Below are 23685 nucleotides of genomic sequence, written 5' to 3' on the forward strand. Positions count from 1 at the left end.
GTAGTCGAATCCAGGGATTACCCAGCCATTCCCAAGAAAGTGTGGGAGCTGCTGGCGGTAATTTTTGTCCTTGTTGGCACTCTGGGCACTGCCGTACCATGCAGCTATGTCTGCATCCAATCGTGGCCACCAGACGTAAGTTCTCGCCAGCATCCTCATTTGGGAAACCCCTGAATATCCCTGGCGGCAACCTTTACTCGTGATAATCACTCTTGATCCCCATAAGAATATGTCATCGTCTACTGTGATCTGGTTTCACTGGGTCCAAAAAGGTTTCAGTTCTGGTTGTGAATGCCCTTTAGTTTCCCACATCACCAACAGCTGTTCCAGTTTTGCCAGGACTGAAACTTCCTGCGTCCAAAGTCTGATGTTGTCAACCGTGACTAGATGTGTGTCCAGAAAATTTAAAACGTTTATGGACTCTTCCAGTGGTGGTCCCACCGGTGGTGTATCTGCCAGCAGGAAACAGCTCAATGCATCTGCATTTGCTTCTTGTCTTCCCGGACTGTGTTCCAACTTGTAATTAAACACACTTAGTATTAGAGCCCACCACTGAATTCAGCCTGAAGATATGGGTGACACTGCCTTGTCCACTTTAAGTAGACTTATCAGGGGTTTGTGGTCCATCATAATTAGAAGTTTACGTCGTAAAGGTATAGGAGGAACCTCCTAACTCCAAATATGACTGCCAAACCTTCCTTCTCTATCCGGGCATATTTACACTCTGCATTAGCCATAGTCATGGATGCATACACTATTGTCCCATCAGGCAGACACAGCAGGGGTTCATGAAAGGCAGGTCATGTTTAACTAATTTGCTGGAATTCTTTGAGGACATTTCGAGCATGGTGGACAATGAGGAACAGGTGGATGCGGTGTATTTGGATTTCCAGAAGACATTCAACAAGGTGCTGCACAAAAGTCTGCTTCATAAGATAAAGATGCATAGCATTTCATGTAATGTATTAGGATTGGTTAATGTATAAATGATTGGTTAACTAACAGAAAGCAAAGAGTGGGGATAAATGTATGTTTTTTCTGGTTGGAGATCAGTGGCTAATGGTGTGTCTCAGAGATCAGTGTTAGGACTGCAATTGATTGCAATTTACATAGATGATTTACAGCTGGGGACCAAGTGTGGTGTGCCAAAGTTCACAGATGTCACTGAGTTGAGTGGTAGAGCAAAGTGTGCAGAGGACACTGAAAGTCTCCAGAGGGATATAGATAGGTTAAGTGAGTGGGTAAGGGTCTGGCAGATGGAGTACAATGTTGATAAATATGAGGTCATCTATTTCAGTAGGAATAACAGCAAAATGAATAATTATTTAAATGGTGAAAAATTGCAGCATGGTGCTGTGCAGATAGGCGAAAGTTTGGTTTGCAGGTGCAGCGGGTAATTAAAAAGGCAAATAGAACATTGTCCTTCATTGCTAGAGGGTTGTAGTTTAAAAATAGGGAAGTGATGCTGCTACTGTATAGGGTGCTGGTGAGGCCACACCTGGAGTACTGTGTACAGTTTGGTCTTCTTACTTGAGAAAGGATGTACTGGCATCGAAGGGGGTGCAGAGGAGGTTCACTAGGTTGGTTCTGGAGTTGAGAGGGTTGGCTTACAAGGAGAGATTAAGTAGACTGGGACTATACATATTGTAATTTAGAAGAATGAGGGGAGATCTTAGAGGAACATTCAAAATTATGAAGGGAATAGGTTAGATAGAAGCAGGAAGGTTGTTTCCACTGGTGGGTGAAACTAGAACTGTGGGTGTAGTGTCAAAATAAGGGGGAGCAGATTTAGGACTGAATTGCAGAGGAACTTCTCCCAAAGGATTGTGAATCAATTGAGTTCCCTGCCCAGTGAAGCAATTGAGGCTACCTCGTTGAATGTTTTTAAGGCACAGATGGATAGATTTTTGAGCAGTAAAGGAATTAAGTGTTATGTTAAGCAAGTGCCTAAGTGGAGCTGAGTCCGCGAAAAAGATCAGCCACGATCTTATTGAATGGCAGAGCAGACTTGAGGATTCAGATGGCCTATTCCTACTCCTATTTGTTATGTTCTTATTGGGCATTCCTCACCATAGGCCACCTATGAGCTAATATTATTCTGGTACTGTATGGGAGACTCATATGCCAATACCAGAACTCACTTGGGATCATAATGAGCCAATACCTCAGAGGATGATAGCTGTTTCTTCACTTAACTAAAAGCTACAGTTTGCCTACGCAACCAATTCCTAAGTTGACCCTGTTTTAGGAGCTGATACAAAGATAACAGGATGGAGGCCAGGTTATGTATGAACTTTCAGTAATAATCCACCGGCCCAAGGAAAAGCTTAAGCTGCGGTGCAGACGTAGGAGCCAGGACACCTTTGATCGCCCTCACTTTATCTTCCAACGGGTGTAATTCGGTCTTGTCAACTCCGTAGCCCAAATTGGTTACTTGATGTGCCCAGAAGACACAGTTTTCCCTTCTAGAGCATACACCCAGCTGGGAGAAATGTCTAAGGACAATGTTCAAGTTCTCTAAGTGCTCCTTATTGGTCTTCCATGTAATTAGCATATCATCTAGATAAATGGTGATCTGGGGTAGATGTTGTAAAAGGTTTTCCGTCGTCCACTGAAAAATAGCGCAGGCTGACGAAATCATAAATGCCAGTCTTGTTTATTGGTACAAACCCTTGTGGGTATTAATTATAGCATAGCTGAGAATCCTGATCTAACTGTAATTGCAAGTAGCATTGCTCATGTCCAGCTTCGTGAAGAACAGCCTCCAATCCAGATTTGGGTGTAAATTGTCTATGCGAGGGATTGGGTATTTATCCAGCTGCGAAAACCAGTTTACAATTTGTTTAAAATCCCCACAAAGGCGAACTGACCCATTGGGATTTACAGTCAGTATGACCGGTGCTCCCCATTCCATAGATTGGACTGCTTTGATGATTCCTTCACTTTCCAGCCTTGTGATTTCTGCCTGTACCTTTGTCCGTAAGGCAAATGGCACTTAGTGGACCTTGCAGAACCATGGAATTGTTTCCTGGTCAACATGCAAGGTGGCCTTGGCACCTCTGATAGTCCCTAGACCTTCCTGAAAAACCTCTGGGTATTTAATTAGGACTTCGCTCAGGCAGCAATTTTCTAATCGATAAATGTTGAGCCAATCTAGAAGAAACTTTCTCAACCAATTTTGCCCCACCAAGCTTGGGCCTGAGCCTTTTACTACAATCAGTGGTAACTGAACCAGCTGTTTCTTATAAGATACCAGAACCAAAGTTGTACCCTTAATCTGTAAAGCTCCCCTGGTATAAGTTCTCAGTCTAGCTGAGATCTTGCATACGCCTAAGGTTGGAGCCTAGAGCGAATTTTATTAATTTCTGATTTTCTGATGAAGGGTCTAGACCCGAAACATCAGCCTTCTACTCCTATGATGCTGCTTGGCTGCTGTGTTCATCCGGCTCTACACCTTGTTATCTGGAATTTTATTAAAGACAGGTTCTGCGATCACTGAAACTGCCACACCTTATTGATCTCCATTAGAACTGGGTGACCATTTAACCAGATGTTTATTTTGATTGTTTCTGATTTGGATGTTGCTCAGCAATTTATTAACTATTCCAAAGCAGATGTAGGTGCAAAAACAAACTTGCTGGAAAAGCTCAGCAGGTCTGGCAGCATCTGTGAAGGAAAAAATAGAGTTAACGTTTCGGGTCCAGTGACACTTCCTCAGAACTGATAATGGCTGGGAAAACATCAGTTTATATGCAGAAAATAGGGAGGTGGGTTGGGTAGGGAGTAAACGACAGGATAGAGCCCAAAGAGAGAGAAAGACAGTTGGACAGAGAAAGGAGTTGCTAACAATCAGGCTGGGAGGGTGAATAGTTGTTAATGGGGACTGTTAGTGACTAACAATGTTGGTAACAATTAGATGTAGGTGCACTCTCCTGGATACTGGCCTATGAGTTCTCTTCGTTTAGTTTTAGTGGGATTGTTGCTGTCTCGAGTCCGTTTACCAGCAGCAATACAATGGCTTGCTGGCCTGGATCCTGAAGAAAATTTTAACCATTTGGCCAAAGTTTAGCTATGTTTTGGGATTTTGCTGTGGGCTGACCTGGTATCTCCCTGTTCATGATATGTCCTGAGTGAGTCTGTGCAAATTCCTTCATTCACATGGTGTTCCCCAAGCTCAGTTAGACTGACGAGGGTGTTCACTTCCATCAGAATACCCTGTAATTCATATGCTCCATTTGCCACATTTTCCAACAATAAAATCAGTTGTAGTGCCTGTTTGAAGTCCAATTGGGCTTCAGCTAGTGGTGTTTTTACATAGTTACACCATTAATCCCACATACCAAATGGTATCTCACAATCTCATTAAGGGTTAAACCAAAATCACATTCCTCTGCCAGTCATCTTAACCTAGTCAAAAATCCCAACAGGGTTTCTCCGGTTCTTGAATTGCGAAGTAAAACCGATGGCATTTCAGAATTAGAGGAGGCTTGGGTCGTATTATTCCTTAACTAAATCCGTCAGCTCTTCAAAGGTTTTAGTATTTGGTGCCTCAGGGAAAGTTAGGCTCCTAATAACCGAAAAAGCTGCGGGTCCACAAGCTGTCAGCAGAATTATTCATTGCTTTTCATCTGCCCCAGTGTCATTTGTCCGGAAAAAATAACTTATTCTTTCCACATACTGTGTCCAGTCTTCAATGTTGAACGAGTCAAGCTTCCAAAATAATGATATGATGCCGTAAATGCTCACCCCAACTCAAAGATGAATGTTATGAGCAAATTTCTTCAGGAAAGTACTTTTCTCTCATCACTGCTGAAATAACACCACTGGGACCTGTATCCCGTCATCACTGTTACAAAGTTGTGTAGAATACTCATGAGTTGGAAAGCTGGAAGCTAGAATGCATTTGTAAAAATAATAAGAGAGAAAAAATGAGTGGTCCCTTTAAAAGATGGAGTGCTTTTCTAAGCTTGGAGATTTAAACAGAAAATGTCTGTAAGTAGCTGCATAGAGAGTTAATGAACTGAAGCATGTGTATCGAAGGGTTATACTGCTTAGTAGGCAAAGCAGCATTTTTACCAAGACAACAGTTTTTGAATTTAGCCAATTAATGTAAACTGGGCCCTAGATACTGAAAACCAGTTGAATTTAAATCTGATAGTTGACAACCTGGGGCCAATCCTAGTGTAAGAAAATGGACAGGTTATCAAGAGTATAAAAAAGAGCCAACTGTCATCCGATGTGAGAGCCAACTACCATCTGAAGCGAAAGCAAATATGTCATCTGAGGCATAAATCTGGCTTTCACACCGGCACGGTGGCTCAGTGGTTAGCACTACTGCCTCACAGCACCAGGAACCAGGGTTCGATTCCACCCTCAGGCAACTGTCTGTGTGGAGTTTGCATCATTCTCCCCTGTGTCTGCATGGGTTTCCTCTGGGTGCTCCAGTTTCCTCCCACAGTCCAAAGATGTGCACGTTAGGTGGATTGACAATGCTAAATTGCCCTTGGCGTTCAGGGATGTGTAGATTAGGGGGATGGGTCTGGGTGGGATGTTCTGAGGGTTGGTGTGAACTTGTAGGGCCAAAGGGCCTGTTTCCACACGGCAGGGATTCTATGATTCTATTAAGCTCTCTAAAAAGCCCTGTCAAAGGTACCCTGGCAGTTTTTAGTTCAAAGCCCTCACAGAAGAAATTACAGGGAGAACAGCGGAAAGAGAAGACATTCCTGACAGATAATCAGCGGAGAAGACAGAACTTTCCAGGAGTCACATTCTGTGTGAACTTTGAGAGATTAAGTTTTAGTTTAATGTTTTCTTATTACTTGTGTTGATTTCAACAGCATTCCAGTAGAACTTAGTTCAGTTAGAGAATAGTTAGTACTCAGAGGGGAATTAAAAGCCGAAAGAGCTAAGGATGCTGTAAATTAGGAACAAAAACAGAAGTTGCCGGAAAAGCTCAGCAGGTCTGGCAGCATCTGTATAGAAAAAATCAGAGTTAACAGTTCGGGTCTAGTGAACTATTTGAATTTTTATAATAATCAATGATGGATTGACAGAGTTACAGTTGGATCACTAAAGTGTGGAAGTGCACTTTCAATGTACTTGTGACGTTATATCTTTATGGATGAAAATCCGATCTTTCATCTACCATGATTTTTTGAAATTATATATGACCTTTTTGTTAATTACAGATGTGGCTGCTGTGGCCTGTGGTCGTGAGTTCTTGGTTAATTCTTCTCAAATTCTTTTGGAAACACTGTTACAGCTCCTGGCAGAAATGAAGACCGGTCTATGCACCAAACTGAAAGTGTGAGTGTTGGATCAGTATCTGTCCTACTGTTTTGCACAAATCTATTTGGATTGACTTCCATAGCAATAAAAATGAAATTATCCATCATGAAAGAGCTCCATTATTCTTCACATATTAAGTATCCAACAAAAAGCAACTGAATCTGAGCTGTAACTCCTAATTGACATTCTGAAAAAGCTGCATAGTGCTTCCTCATAATTAGAACAAAGAAAATTACACCACATGTATCTGTCTAGATACATCTTAAATGACGCTATCATGCCCGCCTCTACCACCTCCACTGGCAACGCGTCCCAGGCACCCACCACCCTCTGCGTAAAGAACTTTCCACGCATATCTCCCTTAAACTTTTCCCCGCTCACCTTGGAATCGTGACCCGTAGTAATTGAGTCCCCCACTCTGGGAAAAAACTTCTTGCTATCCACCCTGTCTATACCTCTCATGATTTTGTAGACCTCAATCAGGTCCCCCCTCAACCTCCGCCTTTCTAATGTAAATAATCCTAATCTACTCAACCTCTCTTCATAGCTAGCACCCTCCATACCAGGCAACATCCTGGTGAACCTCCTCTGCACCCTCTCCAAAGCATCCACATCCTTTTGGTAATGTGGCAACCAGAACTGTACTCAGTATTCCAAATGTGGTCGAATCAAAGTCCTATACAGCTGCAACATGACCTGCCAACTCTTGTACTCAATACCGCGTCCGATGAATGAAAGCATGCCATATGCCTTCTTGACCACTCTATCGACCTGTGTTGCCACCTTCAGGGTACAATGGACCTGAACACCCAGATCTCTCTGTGCATCAATTTTCCCCAGGGCTTTTCCATTTACCGTATAGTTCGCTCTTGAATTGGATCATCCAAAATGCATCACCTCGCATTTGCCTGGATTGAACTCCACCTGCCATTTCTCCGCCCAATTAATATTCTTGATGTTCTAATCAGGTGACACTAAGGCCTAGGTTCTTTTCAATTATCTATTCTTTTACAGTATGTTCTATCTAATGAAGTATTTGTTCAACTAATAACTTGGAATTGGGGAGACAGGTCACAATTTTGTAAACACACAGCTACCATGAAACTCCAAAGTGTAGTAATCATTGAGGAGGATAATAACTGGCTGGAAAAAAACATTGTCTGGCAAGATGAGAAGTTTCATGGCAAATGAAATTCAATATGGAAAAATGTGAGGTAATACATTTTAGCATGAAGAATTATCAGATAATTCAAGCTAAATGATACAATATTAATATGCAAAAACAGAGAGACATAACAGTGTGAGTATTTCTTTGAAGGTGGTAGAATATTTAACAGAGCAGTTCATAAAACATAAACTATCCATAAGACATAGGAGCAGAAATTAGGCCATTCGGCCCATCGTGTCTGCTCCGCCATTCAATCATGGCTGATAAATTCCTCACTCCCATTCTCCTGCTTTTTCCCCGTAACCCTTGATCCCCTTGATAATCAAGAACCTATCTATCTCAGTCCTAAATGTACTCAATGACCTGGCCTCCACTGCCTTCTGTGGCAGTGAATTCCATAGATTCACCATTCTCTGGCTGAAGAAGCTTCTCCATATCTCTGTTCTAAAAGGTCTTCCCTTTACTCTAAGGCTGTGCCCTCGGGTCCTAGACTCTCCTACCAATGGAAGCATCTTCCCAACATCCACTCTGTCCAGGTCATTCAGCATTCTGAAAGTTTCAATTAGATCCCCCCTCATCCTTCTAAACTCCAGTGAGTATAGTTCCCAGGGTCCTCAATCATTCCTCATATGTTAAGCTTTCCATTCCTGGGACCATTCTCATGAACCTCCTCTGAACCCGCTCCAGGGCCAATACATCCTTCCTGAGATATGGGGCCCAAAACTGCACACAATCCAGGCTTTTATTAATGAAGGCATAGATTGCAAACACCAGGAAGTTATGCAAACCACAAATTAAAGATGGAATATTGATTGGGGTGGGTTACCACACAGGCTTCAGGACCAATTAGGGATCTCGAGTTTGCGCTCAATGGCTTGTTCCCACAGATTGAAAGCAGTCCCAATGGTACCAGCCTAATCAGAGGCCCACTGTGGCAGCCCCACTGACAGAGATGAGAGCTGCTGCAAAACGTTGGGTGTCCCATGAGTGTTTAAATATGGAGGCTACTTCAGATGTGTGTATTTAAAGTTAAGTTTACAAGGACCAATAATGTTAATTCAGAGGGGAAATTCCTTTTAAGGAATTGATTGAACTGTGGATTTAGCCTTGTCTGAATGCGGAACCATCAATGAGACATGGATCTGTCAGCTCCAGTGGTTCCTCACAAGCCACAGGGAGTCCACTTCCACGTAGATGGCAGCCTTTACATGCAATAATGAGGCTGCTGTGCTAGTGGCAATGTGTTTGTGCACCACCCCAACATCAAACATTACTGAGGCCATAATCAGTTTAATTGGACACCACTTATGTGCAAAGAACAGTTGATTGAGTCCCTAACTGCTGTGAGAAACTTCTGCCGTGGCAGAATGCTTTTCCAGCAACTTCTGCTTTTGCTTCTGATTTCCAGCATCTGCAGTCCTTTCGGTTCTTGTAGAGTATGAATTCCCTGACAGGGCCTGTTAATCTGGTCCAATCAGGGAGACCTGGCTGACAGATAAGAACAGGAGTGTCTCACTACACATTCTCACACACGGCCATAGGTGATAGAGAACAAAGAACAATACAACACAGGAACAGGCCCTTCAGCCCTCCAACCCTGCCCCGACACATTTTGCCCTTCCATACTAAAACTGTCTTCACTTACAGGATTCGTATCCCTCTATTGCCTTCCTATTCATGTATTCGTCCAGATGCTTCTTGAATGCTGTTATTGTGTCTGCTTCCACCACTTCCTCTGGCAATGCATTCCAAACACTCACCACACTTTGTGTAAAAAATATGCCTCGCACATCTCTTTTAAACTTCCCCACTCCCACCTTGAACCTGTGTCCCTTAGCAATTGATCTCTCCACCCTGGGAAAAAGCCTTATACTTTCCACTCTATCCATGCCATTCACAATCTTATAAACTTCTTTCAGGTCGCCCAACCCGCAACCTCCTGTGCCCCAGTGAAAACAAACCAAGTCTATCCAACCTTTCTTTATGGCTAAAATCCCCCAGACTAGGCAAAATCCTGGTAAACCTTTTCTATACCCTCTCCAAAACATCCACATCCTTCTGGTAGTGTGGTGACCAGAACTGTATGCAATATTCCAAGTGTGGCCTGACTAAAGTTCTATAAAGCTGCAGCATAACTTGTCATGCCATAAGCCCTTTTTACTATCTTGTCTACATGCCTGCACCCTTCAGTGATCTATGAACCTGCACACCCAGATCCATCTGCATATCACTACTGCTAAGGGTTCTGCCATTCACTTTATCATTTCCACCTGTACTTGACCTTCCAAAATGCATCACCTCACGTTTGTCTGGATTAAACTCCATCTGTCATTTTTCTGGCCATGCCTCCAACTGATCTATATCGTGCTGTATCCTCTGACAATCCTCCTCCTCACTATCCAAATAAAAACTGAAAGAACTATGGATGCTGTAAATCCGAAACAGAAACAGAACCTCAGCAGGTCTGGCAGCATCTGTGAAGGAGAAAACAGAGTTAACGTTTCGGGTCTGGTGACCCTTCCTCAGAACTGATGGTGGCTGGGAAAATGTCAGTTTATACGCAGAAAATAGGGAGGTGGGTGGGGTAGGGAACGATAGGATAGAGCCCGAAGAGAGAGACAGTTGGACAGACAAAGGAGTTGCTAACGATTCCTTTTGGTTTTTATTAAGACAAAAATCAGAGTTAACGTTTCAGGTACGGTGACCCTTCCTCAGAACTGAAACCGCCTCACTCTCCACAACTCCACCAATCTTTGTATCATCCACAAGCTTACTAATTAGACCAGCTACGTTTTCCTCCAAATCAATTATGTAGATCATGAACAGCAGGGGTCCCAGCACTGATCCCCATGGAACACCACCAGTCACAATCCTCCATTTTGAAAAGCATCCTTCCACTGCAAGCCTTTGTCTCCTATGACTAAGCTTGTTCTGTATCCATCTTGCCAGCTCACCCCTGATACCAAGTGACTGCACCTTTAGTACCAGTCTGCCATGTGAGACCTTGTCAAAGGCTTTACTGAAGTCCAAAAACAGAAGTTGCTGTAAAACCACAGCAGGTCTGGCAGCATCTGTGAAGAAAAACCAGAGTTAACATTTCGGGTCTGGTGATCCTTCCTCAGAACTGATGGTAGATAGGAAAGTATCGGTTTGTATGCAGAAAATAGGGTTGGGGGAGTGGGTAATGAGTAAACAATAGGTAGGGATAGAGCCTAAAGAGAGAGGAGAGCAGTTGGATAGACAAAGGAGTTGATAACAACCTGGCTAGGAGTGTGAATAGCTGTTAATGGGGACTGTTAGTGACTAACAATAGATAGTGTGTAATGGCATACTATGTGATAACGTGCGTAAGTAACAAGTAATTCTTCTAACAGCTTGTGGACCTGCAGCTTTTTCAGTTATTAAGAACCAAACTTTCCCTGAGGTGCCAGATAGTAAAACCATAAAGAGCTGACAGATTTAGTAAAGGAGTATTACGACCCCAAGTCTCCTCTAATTCTGAGACGGTATCAGTTTTACTCAGCAATTCAAAAAGTAGGGGAATCACTGTTGGAATTTTTGACTAAATTAAGATGACTGGCAGAGGAATGTGACTTTGTTTTAACCCTTAATGAGATTCTGAGAGACCGTTTGATATGTGAGATTAATGGTGTAACCATGCAAAAGCACCTATTAGCTGAAGCCTGACTGGACTTTGAACAGGCACTACAACTGGATTTGTCATTGGAAAATGTGGCAAGTGGAGCATATGAGTTGCAGGGTATTCTGATGGAAATGGACACCCTCGCCAGTCAGACTGAGCTTGGCAAGCACCACTTGAGTGAGCGCAATTGTATAGCCTCACTCAGGACATATCCTGAAAAGAGGGACTCTAGGTCAGCCCACAGCAAAACCCCAAAACAAAGCCAAGATGCTGCCAAACGGCTAAAATTTTCATAAGGATATGGGCAGACAAGCCATTGTTGTTGCTGCAGGGATGCAAACTTGAGACAGCAAGAGCCCCATGAGACCTAAATTGAGTAAGAGAATTCATAGACTGGCATCCTGGAGAGTGCACATCATGGAAAGTCCACCTACATCTGGTTTGGAACACTTAAATTGCTTAGCAACATCCAAATCAGAACCAATCTAAATAAACATTGCTTAAATGGTCACCTGGTCCTAATGGAGGTCAATACCTGTGCAGCTGTTTCAGTGATCACAGAACCTGTCTTTAACAAAGTTCATTCTGGACTCCAACTCTTAATTCTGTGCAAGACCTCAGCTAGACTGAGAATTAATGCCTGGGAACTTTTACAGATTAAGGGTACAACTTCAGTCCTGGTCTCTTCTGAAAAGCAGTTAGTTCAGTTTCCACTGATTGTAGTAAATGGCTCAGGCATAAGCTTGGTGGAGCGAAATTTGTTGAGAAAAATTCACCTTAATTGGCTCAACATTTCTCGATTAGAAAACGGCTGCCTGAACCAAGTCCTAATTAAATTCCCAGAAGTTTTTCAGGAAGGTCAAAGGACTATCAAAGGAGCCAAGGCCACCTTGTTTGTTGACCAGGAAGCAATTCCACAATTCTGAAGGGCCTACCCAGTGCCATTTGCCTTACAGGCAAAAGTAGAGGCAGAATCAGAAGGCAGGAAAGTGAAGGAATCATCAAACCAGTTGTGTTTGTGGAATGGGCAGCACAATCTCGTACCGATTGTGAAGCCCAATGGATCTTTTCGCCTTTGTGGGGATTTTAAACAAATGGAAATCGACTTTCTCAGCTGGATAAATACCTAATCCCTCACATTGAGGATTTGTGCACAACGTTGGTGGGTGGACGGTGAAGTATGCTACAGTTAATACCCATAAGGGTTTATACCAATTTGCAAGACTGCAATCTAATTTCAGGTTTAAATGTTCTAAAACCAAAGAAGCTCGATTACCAAAGCTGGAATTGCAAACCCAGGGGAACTAAGGGCCAGCTGGTTTCCCACAAGCCTGACCTCCTGGGGAAACCTGGAAACGAGGCCCAAACTGCACAGGAACAACACCTGACCCCGTCGTAACCCGACATCAAGGAGGTCCAACCAAACCGACTGCAAAACCTCCTGGAATACTCATGAGTAAGACTAGTGCCCAGGATCCTCTCAGACGCATCTAATTACCTTGCCAAAGTGGAACCGCAAGCCCAGAGGCCTTCCTGCCTCATGCAAGCGTGACCTCCCTGACCACATGGAAACCCGAAATCAAGGCCCAACCAACATGGGAACAAGACCTGACCAAACATTGACCCGACATCAAGGAGGCTCAGCTGAACCAGCCACAAGAGCCCCCAGAACCCTCAAGCTGCGACTGGTGCCCAAAATCCCTTGGGAGCACATACTGACTTCTTGGAGCAACAGACTTTCCTCAACAATGCCCAATGATCGACTAGGAGCAGCCACCTACCCCGGAAATGTGGGTGATACGATGGACTTAAGGTGAGACTGAAACTTCAGGGTTTCAAGTCCCCCCTCACTGGGATACTCCTGGCAAACATCCAAGTCATCGAAAACAAAATGGATTGGCTTAAAGCTGGACTCAATTTCCAAATGGAATTGAGAGACTTCTGTGTGCTCTGTTTCACAGCAATTTGGCTCACTCCTGCCTCATCTGACTGTGCCTTACAACCTGAGGGTCTCTCAGTTCACCAAACGGACCACTCGGCACCCTCAGACAAGGCAAGGGGGTGTGGGGACTGCCTCCTAATCAACATCTCCTGGTGCTCAGAAGTAGTAACCCTAGCAAGTTACTCCTCCCTTAATCTACAGTATCTTACAGTAATGTGCCGGCACTACTACGATTTCACCTCCGCTATCCTGACAGCAGTCGACATCCCACCCCATGCAGAAGTGAAGAGTGCACTTGACAAAGTATACAATGATATAAATAGTCTTGAGACAGAATACCCTGAGGCCTAGTTTATTGTACCTGGTAACTTCAATCAGGCCAACCTGAAGAACGTGCTACCAAAATACCATGAACATGTCTCCTGTCCCACCAGAGGTCCAAACATCCTTGATCATTGCAATACAACCATCAAAGATGCCTACTGCTCCATTCCCCATCCACATTTTGGAAAATTAGATCACAATACTGTGCTCTTCCTCCTGGCTTTCAAGTAGAAATTGAAGTGTGAGGACCCAGTACAGAAGGTAGTTTAATGTTTGTCTGAAGTAAAGGAAGGGCTTCTGCAGGACTACTTAAAAGTCAGTGGACTGGTCCCTGTTCAAGAACTCAATGGCCAACCTAAATGAGTATTAGAATTAGAATTAGCTCTATTGTCACATGTGCTCAAATGAGTACAGTGAAAATTTTACAAGTCACCACTTACAGCACCATCTTGGGTACAAAGGTACCCAGGTACAGCTTCTTAAGTTACGAGATTGTTACACTGTAACAATGTCACCAATGCATGGTACCATCTTAGGTACAGAGTACCAAGGTACAATTCTTAGTTACAGAATAGAGAAATGAAGAAAAAAGTTACATCATAGCAATACACAGTATAACCATAGATCAGAAAAACAAGAAGCAAAATCAAAAAGACAAACATGACAGTCTTTCTCCAAAGGCTGTCCGCAGCAGACCAGCAAAGGAGGCCTCCACGTGATCTGACTATTGGCTGCTGTCACATTCCACCCCAGGCTGCTGCCACCATTGTCAGGGACTTCATTGGTAAGTGTGTAGAAGGTTGCGTGCCAAAGAAGTTGAACCAAATGTACCCCAACTGGACACCATGGATGAACCAGGAGATCCGCTCCCTGCTGAAGTCCAGGTTTGAGGCATACAAGTCGGGCAACCCTGACATATACAGGAAGTCCAGGTACAACCTTCGTAAGGCCATCAGAGATGCCAAGAGGCAATACTAAACTGAGTTTGAGTCCCACACCAATCACACGGACACCCGTTGATTGTGGCAAGGCTTACCCAACATAACGGGCTACAAAGTGAAGTCGAACAGAATCGCGGGCAACAGTAGATCCCTACCCAACGAACTCTATGCATTTCTATGCTCGCTTTGAACAGAAGGTCAATGAAAATATGTCACCTATCCCAATAGCCCCAGTGCTCCTGTACCCACGGTCACTGCCGCAAATGTTAGTTCAGCCTTCTTGAGAGTGAACCATGGAAAGTGATTGTTCTGGATGAAGTCTCCAGCTGTACACTAAGATCCTGTGCGGACCAGCTGGCAGGAGTATTCGCAGATATATTTAACCTCTCCTTACTACAATCTGAAGTCCCCACCTGCTTCAAGAAAACCACCATCATCCTGGTGCCAAAGAAAAATCATGCAGCGTGCCTCAATGACTACCACCTGGTGGCTCTGACCTCCCTAATTATGAAGTGCTTCAAGAGCTTAGTCGCGGCTGACATCAACTCCAGCCTACCAAATTGTCTTCATCCTTTGCAATTTGCCTACCTGCACAGCAGATCCACAGCAGACATTATCTCCCTAGCCACACGTCCACAGCAGATACCATCTCGCTGGCCCTACACGCATCCCTGGAGCATCTGGATAACAAGGATACCTATGTCTGGCTCCTACTTATTGACTGCAGTTCTGCCTTCAACATCATAATTCCAAATAAAACCATCTCTAAACTCCGAGATCTAGGTCTTGGCTCCACCCTCTGTAACTGGATCTTTGACTTCCTGACCCATAGACTGCAATCAGTGAAAATTGGCAACAACACCTCTTCCACCATAATCCTCAACACAAGTGCCCAGCAAGGCTGCATACTCAGCCCCCTACTACATACCTTAGACAGTCACGACTGTGTGGCCAAATTCCACCCCAAACTCCATTTACAAGTTTGCTGATGGCACCACCATTGTAGGTCGGATCTCAAACAATGACGACACAGAACACAGGAAAGAGATTGAGTGTTTAGCAGCATGGTGTAAAAACAACAATCTCTCCATCAACATCAACAAAACTAAAGGAGCTGGTCACTGACTTCAGGAAGCAGAGTGGAGGGTACGCCCCTGTCTGTATCAGTGGTGCTGAGGTGGAGATGGTTGAGAGTGTCAAGTTTCTGGGAGCGATGATCACCAACAATCTGTCCTGGTCCACCCATGTTAACGTGACGGTCAAGAAAGCACAACAACGTCTCTACTTCCTCAGACAGCTAAGGAAATTCAGCATGACCACAAGGACTGTTACCTTTCTAGATGCACCATAGAAAGCATCAAATCTGGATGTATCACTGCGTGGTATGGCAACTGCTGTTCCCAAGACAGCAGAAACTACAGAGAGTCGTGAACACAGCCTAGTCTATCACGCAAACTAGCTTTTCATCTAGTAACTCTATCTATACTTTCCACTGCCTCAGGAAAGCAATCAACGTAATCAAAACCCCTCCCACCCAGTTATACTCTCTTCCAGCCTCTTCCATCGGGCAGAAGATATAGAAGTTTGAATACATATATGAATAGATTCAAGAACAGCTTCTCCCTTGCTGCTGTCAGACTTTTGAATGGACCTCACAAATGTTAATTCAGATCTCTCTCTGCACCTGCCCTGCAGCTGTAACACTGTATTTTGCACCCTGTTCTGGTACCCAACCTAATGTACTTTGTATGGTACACTGTGGCTGTATAGCACGCAAAACAACACTTTTCACTGTATCTGGGTGAACGTGACAACAATCAATCAATTTGGGATATAGTCAGCCCATGCAATTTTTCAGCAACGATGGAGAACATTTTAGAAGGCCTACCCAGGTCACCATTTCTGTAGTTGACATGTTAATAACTGGGAAGACCAATAGGAGCACTTAGGGAACATGGACATAGTCCTTAGACATTTCTCCCAGGTGGGCGTACGCCTTAGAAGGGAAAAATGTGTTTTTCAGGCACCCCAAGTGACCTACTTGGGCTATAGAGTCGACAAGACCGGGTTACACCTGTTGGAAGATAAAATGAGGGCGATCGAAGGTGCCCGGCTCCCATGACTGTACCAGAGCTTAGATCAATCCTTGGGCTGGTGAATTATTACAGAAGGTTCATACATAGCCTGGCCTCCGTCCTGGTACTTTTGCATCAAGTCTTAAAAACGGGTCAACCTTGGAAGTGATCACATAGCCGAACCACAGCTTTCAGGGAAGTGAAGAAACAGCTGTCATCCTCCAGCACTATGATCTTAAACAAGATGTGACATGTTGACATGTGATGCCTCCCTGTATGGCATTGGGGTAGTATTAGCTTATAGGTAGCCCAATGGAGAGGAACGCTCAACAGTGTATGTATCCAGGACTTTGGCTAATGCAGAGCGTAAATAAGTCCAGATGGAGAAGAAAGATTTGGCAGTCATATTTAGAGTCAGGAGGTTCCATTAATACCTTTACGGATGTAAATTTGTAATAATAATAGACCACAAAAGCCAGGTAGATCTATTTAAAGAGGACAAGGTACTGCCACCTATACCTTCGGGCCGAATTTAGTAGTGGGCTCTAATACCAAGTAAGTATAATTACAAGTTGGAACACTAGCTGGGAGGCCAAGTAGTAAATGCGGATGCATTGAGCCACCTCCCACTGGCAGATACACCACCGGTGGTACTGCCACTGGAAGAGTCCGTAATGGTTTTAAATTTTCTGGACATACTTCTAGTCATGGCTGATAATATCAGACTTTGGGTGCAGAAACATCCTGGAAAAACAGAAACAGCTGATGGTGAAGGGGGAAACCAAAAGATCATCACAACCAGAATTGAAACCATTTTGGACCCAAAAAGATCAGATCACAGTAAAGGATGGCATATTGTTATGGGAGCACGAGTGATTGTCCCGAGCAAAGGTCACCACCAGATACTGGCTGAACTCCACCTGGATCATCCAGGGGTTTCCAAAATTAAGATGTTGGTGAGAAGCTATGTCTGGTGGCCAGGATCGGATGCAGACATAGCCGCATTGGTGGGGCAGTGCCCAGAGTGCCAAGAACAAAAATTAACCGCCAACAGGTCCACCACATTCATGGGAATGGCTGGCTAAACCGTGGACTCGGTTACACATCGACTGTGCAGGTCCTTTCATGGGCTCAATGTCTTTGGTCATCGTGGACGCCCACTCAAAGTGGCTGGATGTGCAGAGAGTTCATTCGTCAAACACGGGGATGACAATAGAAAAGTTCCACACATTTTTTGCAATACACAGATACCCGAATATTGGTCTTAGATAACAGGCCATCGTTTACCAACAGGGAATTTTGAGTATTTTCTAAAGTCAAATGGTATTCAACATTTCAGGATAGCATTAAACCATCCATCATCCAATGGTCTAGCAGAAACAGCAGTCCAAACTTCGAGGGCAGGCTTCAAGAAACAGCTTCACTAGTTACCAAACTATCCCAGTTCCTGTTTGATTGTAGGGCAGCCCCTCATACAACAACAGGGATAGTTCAAGCAGTGTTGCTAATGGGGAAAAGGCTCCGCACCAGGTTAAATTTGATCTTCCCAGACCGGAGAGGGAGGGTGAAATTGCATTAGGAACACCAATGCCAACACAAACCTCCGCAAAGCAAGAGAGAAAGTTTACACCAGGGGTCAGAGTTTGGTGATAGAACCACGGGACCGGCCTTGAATGGGTAAGAGGCATGGTCGACACCAGTCAGGTCCAGTGATGTATAGTTTGGGTATAGTCTTGAACAAGCATGTGGACCATATGAAAGCTCCAGACTCTCAAACAATGCTGGAGCAAAATGTGCCCAGCTGCTCAGACTGTTCCAGAACCTGTGGGTTCTCCCTGTCCGTAAAATGTTGAAAATACTTCGGAATCTAAGATGGACAGAGCAGATGTCGTTGCCTCTACATCTTTGCTGCCTGAAGAAGAGAAAGAATTTCTTCTGAGATGCTCCGGGTGCAAGAGGCGAGCTACATTGTGTTGTCCGCCGCCAGTGTCAGACGCAGAGTTGGAGGAAACTGCCTCAGTGCAAAAACACCCCAGGAGAAACTACAAAAAAAAAAGAACTGACTTATATCCTTAGTCTTAGAGTGTGAGGGTTGTGGTGATTGTAGCGAAGTCAGCCAGGTGGAATCATAGAATATGAGTTCCCTGACTGGGGCTGTTAATCTGGTCCAGTCAGGAAGCCTTGGCTGACATTCCTGTTCCGTTTGAGAGCTGGCTTTAAGAGAACTAGATCAGTGTCTAGGACTCTCCACTGTAAATAAATGACTTGGTGACAGCATACCAGCCTCTATGGAGTTATTTCACTGTCCATGGCCCTCATGATCTCAGAATCAAATGAGGATAATCCAGGATATTATAGGCCACTGAGCATTACATCAGTGGTAGGGCATTTATTGGAGAAGATTTTTAGGGACAGAATTTACTTACATTTGGGAAGAATGGATTTATTACAAATAGTCAGCATGGCTTAACGCAAGAAGGTCTTGTCCTACAAACAGAAATTATTGATGAAGTGATGAAGATCATTGATGAGGCTAGTGCAGTGGATATTGTCTACATGGACTTTACTAAAGCATTAACAAGGTCCTTCATGCTAGACTGAACCAGAAGATCAAATTGCATGGAATCCATGGTGAGTTGGCAAATTGGATACAAAATTAGCTTGGCTGTAGAAGAGAGAGGGTAGATGCAGAAGGGTAATTTTCTAACTGGAGGTAAGTGACCAATGGTGTTCTGCAAGGATTGTTGTTGGCACCTCAAATTTTGCAGATGACATGAAAATTGGTGGAGTTGTGAATATTGACGAAGGATATCAAAGGATGCAGCAGGGTAGAGATGGGCTGGAAAGTTGGGCAGAGAAATTTCAGATGAAATTTAACCCAGACAAATGTGAGGTGATGCATTTTGGGAGGTCAAATATGAGAGGGAAGTGTACAGTAAATAGTCAGAACCTCAGGTGCATTGATATACGGAGAGATCTTGGGGTTCAAGTCTATAGTTCCCTGAAAATGGCAACACAAGCAAAGGTGGTAATGAAGGCATATGGCATGCTTGCCTTCATCGGTGAGGACGTTGAATATAAAAATTGACAAGTCATGTTCCAACTGCATAAGACTTTAGTCAGGCCACATTTGGTTTACTGTGTGCATTTCTGGTCGCTGCACTATAGGAAGGATGTAGAGGCTTTTTAGAGGGTGCAGAAGATAAACAGTCCAGCGATAATACCACTAGGCCATTGCCTCCCCTTAAGAATACAGTGGCCAGTCATTATCTCTTTCCATGCTCCTCATAATCTCATACACCTCTATCGGGGTCCCTCAACTTTTCCTGCTTCAAAGAAAAAAACCCAAACTGATCCAGCCTCTGTTCATAGCTGAAGTGTTCCATCTCAGGCAACATCCTGGTGAATCTAGTGCAATCATATCAGTCCTTTTTTAATTCATTCATGGGATGAGGGCATTGCTGACTAAACCAGCATTTATTGCCCATTCCTAATTGCCCAGAGGGCAGTTCACAGTAAACCACTTTGCTGTGGGTCTGAAGTCACATGTAGGCCAGACCAGGTAAGGATGGCCTTCCTTCCCTTTAGTGAACCAGATGGGTTTTTCTGATAATCGACAACAGGTTCATTATCGTCATTAGACTCCTAATTTCAGACTTCTTTTTTCTTATTGAATTCAAATTGCATCATCTGCTGTGATGGTATTCGAACCCAGTTCCCCAGAATATTACTGGGGTTTCTGGATTAATAGATCAGCAATAATACCACTAGGCCATGACCTCCCATTTAATCCAAAAATGCAGTGACCAGAATTGCACACAATATTTCAGCTCTGGCCTAACCCAAGGCTCCAACAGTACAGCTTCAACATAACGTCCCTGATCTTATAATCTATGCCACAGCGGATAAAGGCATGTCCCGTATCCCTTCTTAACTACCCTATTAACCCACCCTGCCATCTTTAGGAATTTGTGGACCTTCTGTTCTTCCGAGCTTCCTCGTGTCTGACCGTTCATTAGTACTTCCAAAGTGTATCATTTCATATGTATCAATGTTAAATTTCATCTGACAGTGGTCTGTGCATCTGAAAAATCCATTTATATCCTCCTTTAACCTAAGACCTTGCTGTCAATAATATGGCCAGTCTTTGTATCATCTGCATACATACCTATCAGTCCCTTCACATTCTCATCTACACTGTTTATGTATATCATGAACAATAAGAGACCTAGCACTGATCCCTGTGGTGTGCCATTGGACACCAGCCTCCAGTCTCACGAACAGCCTTCTACCACCGTCAGTCGTCTGCCATAAAGCCAATTTTTGATCCAACTTGCCAAGATACCCTGGATCCCACATGCCTTTGTCTTCTTTATCAGACCTTGTCAAAGACCTTGCTGAAATCTATATAACCTAAATCAATTGCACTATCTTCATCATTGTTCTCCCTCTGATACTGCCATGCTGACTATCCCTGATCAAACCTTGCCTCTCCAATTGGAGATTAAGTCTCTCCTTCAGAATATTCTCTAATAGATTCCCTGCCACTGAATGTGAGACTCTGTTCTGTAATTCTATCATTTATATCTACCACCTTTCTTGAAAAGTGTAACCATATTAGATGTCCTCTGCACCTCAACTGTGGCCAGAGAGTAATTAAAAGTTTTCTAAAAGGCCTTTTTGTATCTTTCTGATCTAGTCCTGAATATTCTTAGATATCCAGGGTTCTCTGGACTTGTTGCTCCTACATTTCACCCTAAAGGGAACATGTTGGGCCTCGCCAATTCCAGTTTGAAGTCTCCCACTGTTTTACCAGGAAGTAGCTGTACCTAGCCTAGTTTGGCCAGACTCTGCCTTATTTTATTAAAATCTGCCTTCCCCCAATCTAAAACCCCTTTTTACAGACCATCTTTTTCCTTTTCTATAACAAATTTAAAATATACAGTGTTGTGGTCACTATCACTAAAATGCCCTCTCACTGGCACCTCAAATTCCTGCTCAGCTTCATTCCCGACAATTAGGTCCAACACTGCACCGACCCTTGTTTCTACATGTTGATATTAAAAGGTCTCCTGAATACAGATCAAATGTACTGTACCCGACTGTTCCAATGAATGTCGGTGAAGTTGAAATCCCCCAGTATAATTACACGTCTCAGTGAGCAGTCTAAATCTAAAATTTGAGGCACATAGCATTATTCCCATATTGCCTTACCTCCTCGCCAGGGAAACAGAAAAAAGTGAGCATGTTGGATTTCAGATTTTTGAAATTATAACTGTCCTCCCACCCCATATCTCCATGGTTGTGGTGGTGGTGTTGCAAGGAGGTTACAATTTCTACCCAAGCACTCCAGTATTGAGTGCCTTGTGTTTCCTGTCTCTGACCTGCACTAAAATTATAATCTGTACTTCACAACCCACTATTCCCAAGGTGCGTCCAGAGGGCCCACTCCTCGACGATATCCAGAGGGCTGAATCCAATGCACAATATTTCTTTAATTTCTCTTTTCAAGTAGCTCTCATAACTTTGGGTACCCATGATTCTAAAACCATGGGTTCCCACCTTCACCTTTCCTTATATCGGAACATGGTACATCCTTATCTACTCTCAGGAATCACAGCCAATGTCATCTGACTTCAGTGAGTGCTTGTTGCTCCTTCCCAGAAGGCAAATCATGTTGCTGACCAGAGACCTTGGCACTGGTTCAGTGAATCAAATAGTCACCCGTTGTGCTGTAATATCAACTGTATTCATGCAAAGAAATCCATTAATTTTGCAGGTAAATTTTTAATGTTGGACAAAATTTCTTCTTCTTCCAGACTAATGTTAATGTGCTTGTATAATGTAAGCATTAACCTGAAAGGCCTGCAGTATATAAGTGAGAGCCCAGGTTTCATCCCATTGTTATCCTGGCTTCTGGAAGGTAGGTCTTTTATAAGTTCACAGCAATAGTGTCACTTATGTCATGTTGTAGCTTGTGCTTTATGTATTTTGATTCCTTCAATTTATCCTGAATTGCAGTTGTAATAGAAGTCCAGAATTTAAATGTTAGGCAAGTAATCATCAGTTTGGAATTTAATTTTGGCTTGCTTTTTACAAAAATCTACAAAAGTCTACAGAAGCCGTCGATCAGTGGCTGTTAGTAGGTCATCAGCCTCAAGGGATTTCTTGATTCAGCAGTAAAATGTTTGAACAAGAAGCTGCAATAGAAAAAAAATCTGTGCATTAAATCTCAATCAATGTTGGTGGCATAAGTCTGAGGACATTCCTTATAAGATTAGTGTTGCTTGACTATTTCCACATCATACTTTCACAGGGGGCTTGTGGGTCCAAAGTGATTACCTGTCTTTGATGTGGGGCTTTGAATATAAATAGATGTTTAAATACTTAGACTACAACAGCAAAGAAAAGGCCATTCAGCCCGTCAAGTCTGTGCTGGTCTAAAAGCACCTAACTGTTCTAATCCCATTTCCAGCATTTTTGACCCATAGCCTTGTGCATCTTGGCATCACATGTGCACATCTAAACACTTCTTCAATGTTACAAGGGTTTTTGCCTTTTTCACCCTTCCAGGCAGTGAGTTTCAAATTCCCACCAAGTTTTTCCTCACACTTCCTCTAAATCTTTTGCACCTTACTTTAACACTTAAGTACTTGACTGGATATTTTCTTTAAATAAAGGCATTAAGTACATGAAGGTGTTTAAATGTTTTGAATGTGCTTTTATCAATTAGAGTTCTTTTAACATAGTGAAGTCTGTAACAGATACTTAATATTTTATTTCATTAAGCATAACTCAATAGGTCAGCACCAAATATAGACCACAGAACAGTACAGCACAGTACAGACCCTTCGGCCCACGATGTTGTGCCGACCTGTTATCCTACTCTAAGTTCAAAATAACCTGCATACCCTTCATTTTACTATTATCCATGTGCCTATCCCTAATATCCCTAATGTATCTGTCGCTAAGTATCTAAGAATCCTCCTCACAGTTTGTTCTTATATCTATCTATCTATGAACAGCAATTATTTTTATTCTTTTAATGGAGATGTAGGTGTCACTAGCAGGGCCAGCATGTGTTACCCTTTCCAATTTTGTTTTGAACTCAGCAACTTATTAGGCTATCTCAGAGGCCAGTTAAAAGTCAGTCACTTTGCTGTGGGTCTGCAGTCACATGTAGGGCAGACTGGATAAGGACACCAGATTTCCTTCCCAGAGGGATATTAGTAAACCAGGTGTAGTAGGAACTGCAGATGCTGGAGAATCCGAGACAACAAGGTGCGGGGCTGGATGAACACAGC

At 43.4% G+C, this 23685-nt stretch overlaps 1 protein-coding gene across 1 annotated transcript in view; it reads left to right on the forward strand.

The window, feature by feature from the left end:
• Positions 1 to 23685, forward strand: part of LOC109935986 (heat shock transcription factor 2 binding protein) — a 138174-nt gene that overhangs the window by 111117 nt on the left and 3372 nt on the right. Inside the window, exons 6-7 of the mRNA XM_048603302.1 lie at positions 6189 to 6306; positions 22201 to 22304. Coding sequence (XP_048459259.1) covers positions 6189 to 6306; positions 22201 to 22304 — 222 coding nt within the window. The remainder of the gene's footprint in view (positions 1 to 6188; positions 6307 to 22200; positions 22305 to 23685) is intronic.

The sequence above is a fragment of the Rhincodon typus genome, chromosome 11, assembly GCF_021869965.1.
Source record: "Rhincodon typus isolate 14 chromosome 11, sRhiTyp1.1, whole genome shotgun sequence".
NCBI classification, from domain to species: Eukaryota; Metazoa; Chordata; class Chondrichthyes; order Orectolobiformes; family Rhincodontidae; genus Rhincodon; species Rhincodon typus.